Raw genomic sequence first — 10,000 nt, forward strand, 5'->3', positions numbered from 1 at the left:
GAGAGAGAGAGAGAGAGAGAGAGAGAGAGAGAGAGAGAGAGAGAGAGAGAGAGAGAGAGAGAGAGAGAGAGAGAGAGAGAGAGAGAGAGAGAGAGAGAGAGAGATTAAATTGTGTGTGAAATGATATACAGAGGGGGTAGTTTGACAACCAACCAACATCAGATCATCATTGCACAAAAGTCACATGACTGTGGGGTTAAATCTATTAGCCAACGTAACGTAGGGAGATCTAAAACCGGACGGATTACACAGAGCACACACACTCAACGTAAGAGAGCTAAACACAGAGAGAGAGAGAGAGAAGAGAGAGAGAGAGAGAGAGAGAGAGAGAGAGAGAGAGAGACGTTTTCTGGGAGTTGTTTGGACCACAAAGTGCTGAGAAGAATTCCTGAGATCATCAGCTCCGGACAGCCTGGAAAAATATTATGTCTAAAGCGCGCGCGCACACACACATCTAAAGTGCCAGTGATTCCCGCTGGCGCAGGGGGTTAGAGTGGACATCATGGTTAGAGTGGACATGAGTAAGGGGGGGAGGGGGGCCCAGGCCTCCAAACTAAATAGTTTCCAAGAAGCCAAATATTCAAATGCAGAAGGACACACTCACACTCACACCCCATATTTCCACACTTAACAATGAGCTGCATTGAATGCCTGAGCTGCTGTCATTGTCCTTTCCTGGTAACATCTGAATGAATGTTTGTGTGTGTGTGTGTGTGTGTGTGTGCGTGCTTCCCTCTCTCTCTCGCTCGCACACACATAGTCCCATCCCCCATGGCATGCTCTCCTTGTTGAACAACAGAAGCAGTACGGTTGGAATGCGGGCTGCTTGGCGTGACACACATATCAACACACACACACACACACAGAGTACTGTCTGTTCAAACAACTTAAACATACAATAAAGAACAAGTTGGTCAGAAAGAGAATTCTTATTCTTTCAAAGTTGAAAAGTTATTCTTTCAGTTTTGGCCACGAGGAGTGTATGTGTATATAGTGTGTATGTGTGTGTGTGTGTGTGTGTGTACTGTATCTGTATTTACTGGTTGGCTAGGCTAGCTTACACGTGCACACATAGGAGCGTGTACACACACGCATGCTTACTTGCGCGCACACACACACACAGAGAGCATTGGGTTCAGTCATGCCATGAACAGCTCTCTGAAAAACAGGATCCTGGAGACACTCCAGCCTCCAGAGAGAGAGAGAGAGAGAGAGAGAGAGAGAGAGAGAGAGAGAGAGAGAGAGAGAGAGAGAGAGAGAGAGAGAGAGAGAGAGAGAGAGAGAGAGAGAGAGAGAGAGAGTGTGAGAGTGAGAGAGAGAGAGACACGGCTGCAGACAGAACCGTTTCCTGCTACACTGATAACAAGAACACAATTCAGCTTTTTCCCTAAATGCTGAGACGGCCAGCCGTGATACAGACCATGTGCCAGCCCATCGCCATGGAGACGACAACTACTGACCATGTATCAGTCCATCACCATGGAGAGGACAACTACTGACCATGTATCAGTCCATCACCATGGAGAGGACAACTACTGACCATGTACCAGCCCATCACCATGGAGACGACAACTACTGACCATGTATCAGTCCATCACCAGAGAGGACAACCACTGACTGACTTCACAGACAGACAGAGAGAGAGACACACACACACACAGTTTATTGATGAAGTGTAAATGTTTGTATTGTTGGTTTACTTTTTTGTAATTATTATTATTCCTGTGAACGCTTTAGCAATGCATTATATGATTTGCTGTGCCAATAACGCATATTTGAATTGAGAGAGGGACAGAGAGAGAGAGGGACAGAGAGAGAGAGGGACAGTTGTGGCCTTAGCCCTTGAAACGCCACCTGGTCAAGTTCCAACAACAGATTGGTCATTAAGGGGAGATGCACCAAAGAAACCATTTGGAGGTGTGTGTGTGTGTGTGTGTGTGTGTTTCCCTCACACCCCACTCACCTGCCTGTAGGAATAAACCTATGGCCTCCTGTCATAAACCCTCCCCCACACACAGGCTTTAGTAGGTGTGTGGTATGTGATTGAGGAAAAAGTACGTGACTATTTCACTTCCTTGTGATTGTGTCACTCGAGGGGAATTCAAGCCTTAGATCCACAGACGCTTAACACACGACCTACACACATATCCATTTAACCTAACCAAAACAGCGTCTGGTTGACTGTGGGGAAGACGCACTCAGGCCTGAATCTTATCGCAGGCTAGCCCGAGCTGCAGATGGGCCTATCTAATGCATCTTAATCAGGTCTTCACGCCTCCGTCTAATACGCCTCCATCTAAATATAACCGTATGAATTCTCCCTAACCCGACGACGACTCGCGCTGGGCTGAAGTCTCGTCTTTCCTCGTCCTTGGGGGCCCTCGGTCGCAGTCATTACAGAATGTCAACACAACGTGGCCCAACGACTACATTTTGACGGAGAGGTGAAAACGATTCCGTAGAGAGCATAAGGGTATTTGATTATGCTGATCGGCCAATGTTGTCTTCCAAGCCAGCAAGGTAGCCTATAGGGTTATTACATACCACGCCGCGTTCAAAACACGTTTACAGTCGGTTATAGGCCTACAAAGCACAAACCAGAAAATCCATTATTCTGATCTAGTGCTAAGCCATCCGTATACTGTGTGCTGTGTATCAACAACATCGTAAAATCTCTCTCTTAACGCCTCTCTGACTACACTTATGTTTGCTGATGTTTTGGTACACCGAGTTCCCTACCCTGTGAATGTGCCGAAGCGGAACAGGCTTACATAGCCAACTGGTGGAACTAGCTAGCAATCTGAGCACGGGAATGTAAACAAAAAACGGCTGCCCGTGTTGCAACAGATTCAAAACACACCCAGTCACCATCCCTTCTATTGTGTTCTGAACATGCCCAATGAACTTCCTGTTGGCAGGCTGTTCCTGTTCACAACGACAGCTGCAATAAAACTACAGATTGAACAACTGAATTTAACAATCGGGGCCATGGTCAGACATTTCCGCTGAGACTTGTGAGCAATGTAAACTCGCCAAAATAAGTCATATGAGGATAACATTACGAGCAGGATCCCTTGGGCACGACTGACGAGTTTACGTTGATAACACACTCATTAGCCAACTAGCTAATAATAACAGTGGGCTATGTCAAAAACGCTTTGTAACATGGCAAGTAGCCTACCAATATAGATACACAAAGGGGCATTAATGGGAAACGTTACGTTTCTGACACGATGGCACATTGCTAACATTCTCCTGACCACGTCTTCCGGAAAGTGTCTGACTAACTCAAGGGCTAACGATACATCGTACAGCAACTGAACTAGCTTATTTCAATAATGTATGACAACATTGGTTTATAGCGTCGGAACACTCACACCTAGCGTAAATAGTGTTTTAACCTTGGTTATAGCAAGCTTGACTTGGTTTAAGACTAGTTCTCATATATGAGGTCGCTTGCATTAAAAAGATGCAAAAGGTCTGTAGACACAAAAATATAACGTTATAGAGAACAACGCTGCCTATGTGTATTTTACTCACCTCGAATTGCCAATGCGCCGCTTGGAGAAGCTGCTTAGCTTGATCAGCGGCACAACCGGCAGTCAAAACAAACTGATTGATCATTACTTGATGCCTGAGTTCGTCCATGTTTACCGACATCGCCGCTGTTAATGCCGCCGTAATGATTTGAGGTTAAAAAGTAAACAACTAAGGCTATAATTTATTTCCTAATTGCCGAAAAAAGTCTGTAGTCACCGGCCCTCCTTGCACTCTTTCCCCTCGCCTTCCAGTAACAACAAATATTTTCATGTCATCACCAACAACAAAGAGAACCTCGGCATCTGATTGGACACTTCAACAAGCGAGCTAGTACTCACGGTAACCTTATTGGCTATCGGACAAATTGCCAATCGGCTAAAGTGACGCAACACGTAGCTCCGGATTGGACAGAAACGAATTGAACAACGAGTGTTTATTGGCTATCAGGAAGATATTTCTATTTCGTTACACGATTGGATGATGCAGGGGATTTACGGAATGTAGGCCTACTCTTTATATTCTTTAAAGAATCAATGAGCGTCTGTTTATTCCCCGTCCCGTGAATATAGCGGACACATCGCATGACTGGTTCAACTCGAAGTTGTTTTGTTTTGATAAATGTGCATGTTGTTATGCCTTCACTTAGGCTAATTATTTTTGGACAGCTGTCACTCAGTAACCTTTGAACTCTCAAACGGAACTGTTCAACTAGCCTATTTCATTAGTGCCTGGGCAGGTCTAGACAGACAATATTTAACAACACACAAAACACACACTTTCCAAAAGTCTACCATGAGAGCTGTACACTATAGCTGTTGCAGCCTGCGCTCAGAGAGGACAGCAGTGCTATTCTGAATGAGAAAGAGGGAGATGGAGAGAAGACATGGAGGAGGGAAGAGGAAGATGGAGGGAGGACATGGAGGAGGGAGGGAGGGAGGAAATGTGTGGAGAGGTACATAATTTGATGAATGAAATGCCCGCCCAGTTTTAGTTCCATTTGCCCTGCACCTCACTGGTGGGGATGTGCACACTACTACACTGATGAACCCTGACCCAGATGAGGAAACATTGCATCAGTCAGACAGACATGAGCATAGACCCCCCCCCCAACACAAACACACACACACACACACACACACACACACACACACACACACACACATCCTCTTATTATTTGCTGAATTATTCATCTTGTATACAGTGGAGAGTTGTGGATGGGTAGGGCTCCCTATCTGGTTCATCTGGACTGGCCTCTCTGCTATACTCTAGGCTACTCTATACTGTATTGGGCCTGGGGGCTGGTCTAATGCTGTGTTTCTCAAACTTGTTCAGACGAAGGACCCAATCCACCTTGCTACCACCTAGCTAAAAAAAACAACAGTTGATCTACTTCAACAGTATATTACACTATACTCTATAATGTATTGGGCCTGGGGGTACTTTACTCTATAATGTATTGTGTATATTGTCTACTATACTCTATAATGGCCCATTCATGAGATTCCGAAAGACGTACAGGAAGTCATAGAGAGGAAGAGGCTAGAGTCACACACACACACACACACCCACACACACACACACACAGTCACACACACACACACACACACACACACACACACACACACATAGACACACACACACACACACACACACACACACACACACACACACACACACACACAAAAGGCTCTTCCTGTGCGCTCAAGTATTTCCGGTGGAGTGTTAACTGTGTTGTAAGGACATCTTCTGTTATATTCTGCTCCCAACATCTTCACTCTGATACTGAATATCCTGTTTGCCCATTAATAACACTGAATATCCTGTTTGCCCAATAATAACAATTTTAACACACACACAAATCCTTCTTTATCGTAACGTGCTGATTCACTAGTGCAACACCCAACCGTGTCCGTGTGAGGCACTATTACATTAACAATAGCGGCAGGTTCAAACTCACCTGGTCCGTGTAGTAGACACTATTACATTAACAATAGCGGCAGGTTCAAACTCACCTGGTCCGTGTAGTAGACACTATTACATTAACAATAGCGGCAGGTTCAAACTCACCTGGTTTGTGTAGTAGACACTATTACATTAACAATAGCGGCAGGTTCAAACTCACCTGGCTCCACAGGAAACAAGCCAGCGCACAGAGAGCATTTTGTGCACGTAGTCTATTTCACTGGTCAGTGTTTGTGCACGTAGTCTATTGAGGCTGATGTAGGCTAAAAACAAAATAGGTTTCTATCGGTGCTGATGGCGACAGGAGGGAGACATGACATTGTCACTACATGTTGCATCAAATGAGCAGGTGAATGTAGACATGTCGATGATGATATGAGTGTGCGGATGTGTGTGTCTGTGTTCTGTACAGTTTATTATAGATCTGTACCTACGCATTCTATTCATAGCAACAGCCAGGAGATTCAACCTCTTCAGCAAAACAACCCCTCAAGGGACCTGTTGTCTGGAGATAACAAACAAAGCATTCTTGGTGGGGAAGTCACATCCAAGGGTGGATTAAGGTTCTTTATCTGGGGACAAACACAAAGTTCTGGTTCTTGACGCTGAGGCGGAACAAACACAAGTGTAAAGGTTCCTGTCTCTCTCTCTTTCTCTCTCTCTCTCTCTCTCTCTCTCTGTGTTAGTGTGGGTATGTGTGTCTTCAGCACTTTGACTGATAAATAAGTCACCAAGGTTTTCCCTGGAAGGCAGCGGTTAGCAGCCCTGTGTGTGTGTGTGTGCGTGTGCGTATGCGTGTGCGTGTGTGTGTGCGTGTCTGTGTGTGTGTGTGTGTGTGTGTGTGTGTGTGTGTGTGGTGACCTCAGTGGCCATGTTGTTTTTTAGGGTAATCAATAGTGATATAGAAATAGACTTTTAACTGCTTCACTGGATGTGCTGAAGTTTGTGATAGCCAAGATAAACTTTTTTTTTTTTTTTTTTTACAAATATAGTTTCCCACTTCGAAGTGAAACAGCACTGCATTAAATACATTATAGACTTGCTTTTATAGGGAAACAGCACTGCATTAAATACATTGCTCTGTTCTAGAATCTTTGATCATAACTATCTCATAGCCACATTGTTCCCGTGTGTCCCAAGTTGTAGGGAAGAACTTCCAACGTGTTCCTTTGGCGCCATCTACTGGCTTATGTGTAATATTGCATTAATTGCCAGTCCTGTTGTGTGGGCTAGTCTATGAGCCAGTCCCTGACATGGGATGGTCATCTGATGCATTTCTGTTTGTCCTACAGTCTCTTCCTCTCATCCCCCTACTCTATGTGTGTGTGTGTGTGTGTGTGTGTGTGTGTGTGTGTGTGTGTGTGTGTGTTGTACTTTACCCCCGGATGGGTAACATGGAGAGAACTAATGAGAACTATTTCCTTGTATATGTATATCCAATAAACCTGATTTGCATTTCATACAGAGAGGTCATTCAATGTGCTTTACATAAACAAAAGCACAGTAATAGCAAATAAAAGCATAGAACAGCAATAGTCAAACAATAGTTTCAAAACTAAAGAGTAAAAAAGAACAAACAAAATAAAATTGCAATAGTTTAAGTCATAATTAAAAGACATAAATAACAACACAGAAAGACAGAGTGCAAAACAACTAATTACTGGAACACCGCTAACAACTTAGCCTGTGTGCGTTATAGTGTCCTAGTTATAGTGTCCTGTGCTATATGGTGTCCTAGTCAACAACTTAACCTGTGTGCTAGTGTCCTAGTCAGACAACAACTTGACCTGTGTGCTAGTGTCCTAGTCAGACAACAACTTAACCTGTGTGCTAGTGTTACCTGAGTGTGTAGTGATGGGGCAGCCGTGGCCTACTGGTTAGCGCTTTGGACTTGTAACCAAGGGTGGGAGGGTTGCCGGTTCAAACCCCGACCAGTAGACACGGCTGAAGTGCCCTTGAGCAAGGCACCTAACCCCTCACTGCTTCCCGAGCGCCGCTGTTGATGCAGGCAGCTCACTGCCCCGGGATTAGTGTGTGCTTCACCTCACTGTGTGTTCACTGTGTGCTGAGTGTGTTTCACTAATTCACAGATTGGGAGACCAAATTTCCCTCACGGGATCAAAAGAGTATATATATATATACACTTTAGTGTCCTAGTCAGCGAACAACTTAACCATTGTGCTTCATATAGTCAGCCAACAACTTAACTCAGTGCTAGTGTCCTAGTCAAGTCTGTGTGTATAGGGGTAGGACCCCGAGGCAGGGACTCGCTTCAGCCCTGTAGGAGTTCCTGGAACGTCGTGTTATGGGGCGGTTTGTGTAAAAAACCCAAACAAAGGTCCCCGGCCCCACTACACTAAGTTCCAGCTCCTACAATGGAAACGACCTTTATGACTCTTGGAAGACAGGGGCAGGTCCAGTGTGTGTGTGTGTGTGTGTGTGTGAGGGCAGCTCCAGGCGGCAACCACAGCCATCAGGTCTGCCCTGAAACCGGTCGAGCGCTGGGAGCAATAAGGCCGTCTGGGAGGCGATTTCGTGGCTGAGCGACACTCAAGGGCCACGACATCCTCCCAGGTTTCCTCCTCCTGGACGACACACTCCTCTCCTCTCTGCCTTCCCCTTTCTCTCCACAGTCTTTCTCTGTCCTTTCAGTCTCTCTCTCTCTTTCTCCCCATTTCTCCTTCTCAGTCTTTCCCTTCACTGTCCCGTGATGTCCCCTGTGAATATAAATGGCTCATGAGGTGAATATGTTTAATTGCATTTCTGGCAAACCACCCAAATTCTCCATTCCAAATCTGGAGACAAAAGAGAGACCTCACTCTTCAGTCGGTTATCATTTTATCTGGTTTATAAATTAGCCCAGACTACTAGGCCTGGCCCAGTTTGTGTTCATAGCAAATAGCCCAAACCTGCTCCGAGTAGGTCGTTCCTTTGACAAAAGCAGCACCCTCGCACAGGGGACCTTCGTGGTTTGTGGAGGAATGTAATTTCTTAATCAGAAACAGAGAGAAAGAGGGGACAAGAGACACGAAGTTGAGAGAGACACAAAGCTCTGGGCTCTTGAGGACTCCTCCATTAGCGTGGCTGAGTGGTTTCCTGAAGCCCTCCTCAAAGGCAATAAAACGCCATAAAAAGCGCTTCTTCATTTCGAGAGCCCCGCTCTCCTTCTTGCGTGCGTGCGGCACTGTGTGTCTCGCGCTTTGACACCTGCCGCTCCGCGCGGGTCACTGGGCGGGAGACGCGCGCTTAGCCCAGTCCACCTGCTGAATGCTCGCTCAAACTCTTGACATTAATTAAAACAGGATATGTTTTCAGTGCCCACTTCTTGCCGACACGTTAGTTTTACACAAGCCAAATACGCCTCTAAAACCTGATCCAAGTCAAGGACCACAATGAAATCAAGGAACACTTAAGCAAAAGAAATTAGTATTTAAAACGGCCACTTGATATTGTTTTGGCTGTTTTGTCCGGTTGCCATAATCGTTACAGGAGCCAAGCCAACCCCCTTAAGCCATTGTTGAACTTCTCTATTTTCTGACATTCTTACATGGGCAAAACTATTTTTCCCTCTTCAATAACCTCCGCTGGCCAACCCGTGCGGGTAAAGTGCCCTGCTGCTTTCTGAAAGGGTTAGGGCTTTAAAAATTCGAAATCCTCCCGTCTCCTCTCGCACTCCCTTTTCGGGAAACAGACAGAATTGACTTGCGTGACGAACAAACCTGAGGGAGAGAGAGTGATTAAAAATGAGGCACTATAGCAACCACCAGACCAATGGAAGAACGGGAAGCTGTTTACAAGGGGGTGTAGCGTTTCTATGGTTGCTGGACAAACCTCCTGCTCCAGGTATTAAACAGCCCCCCCGGGACGAAGCTCTCGCTGCTGCCATCGCTACAAGGACCTACTTACAAACCTGGAACCAAGAAGCGCGCATCAGAGCGCGAAAGAAGTCATCTTTCGGAATTTCACATCTGCAGGCGGCTAAACACGGATGATCATGCATTAATTCAGTTGGGTTTAGCCTGTTTCTGTGAAAGGTGAGTACCCCATATGTAACTCATTCATTTATGTAGGCTATAGCCTACGCTAAATAAAAATGTAACAGGTGTCCGATGCTATATTTTGAAAATAATGTGCTATAGACTTTGTTTCAACCTTCATTGATTAATCAACTTAGACTCATGCTCACTTTCCCATGGAATTTCTGTGTTCAGTGCAATGCCTTACTGTAACCTATATTATATATAATAATTATATAGCCTTATAATCTATATTCTTTAGCCTATAGTTTTTTAAGAGCCTTTGCACTTTGCAAGTGTACTTGTGTATAATATTATATTATTTCCTCAATTAGGCTAAATTACAGAAAATTGAAAGACGCTTAACAAAATTTTTTTCCCCATTTTTTCCCCCAATTTGTTGCATAAATGAAACCAAATGAGCCACTACATATATTGCATCTTGTAGCCTTTTTCTTGGAATTTCTGTCGGAGCTGCATTT

The 10,000-nt window shown here is 45.0% G+C and overlaps 1 protein-coding gene and 1 long non-coding RNA gene across 2 annotated transcripts in view; both read right to left on the reverse strand.

Moving 5' to 3' along the window:
• ubald2 (UBA-like domain containing 2) overlaps positions 1-3,835 on the reverse strand; it is an 8,816-nt gene extending 4,981 nt beyond the window's left edge. Inside the window, 1 exon segment of the mRNA XM_048233171.1 lies at positions 3,541-3,835. Coding sequence (XP_048089128.1) covers positions 3,541-3,660 — 120 coding nt within the window. The 5' untranslated portion in view covers positions 3,661-3,835.
• LOC125287387 overlaps positions 1-10,000 on the reverse strand; it is a 24,669-nt gene that overhangs the window by 6,351 nt on the left and 8,318 nt on the right. The window lies entirely within an intron of this gene.

Source organism: Alosa alosa, chromosome 22 (assembly GCF_017589495.1).
Source record: "Alosa alosa isolate M-15738 ecotype Scorff River chromosome 22, AALO_Geno_1.1, whole genome shotgun sequence".
Classification (NCBI taxonomy): domain Eukaryota; kingdom Metazoa; phylum Chordata; class Actinopteri; order Clupeiformes; family Clupeidae; genus Alosa; species Alosa alosa.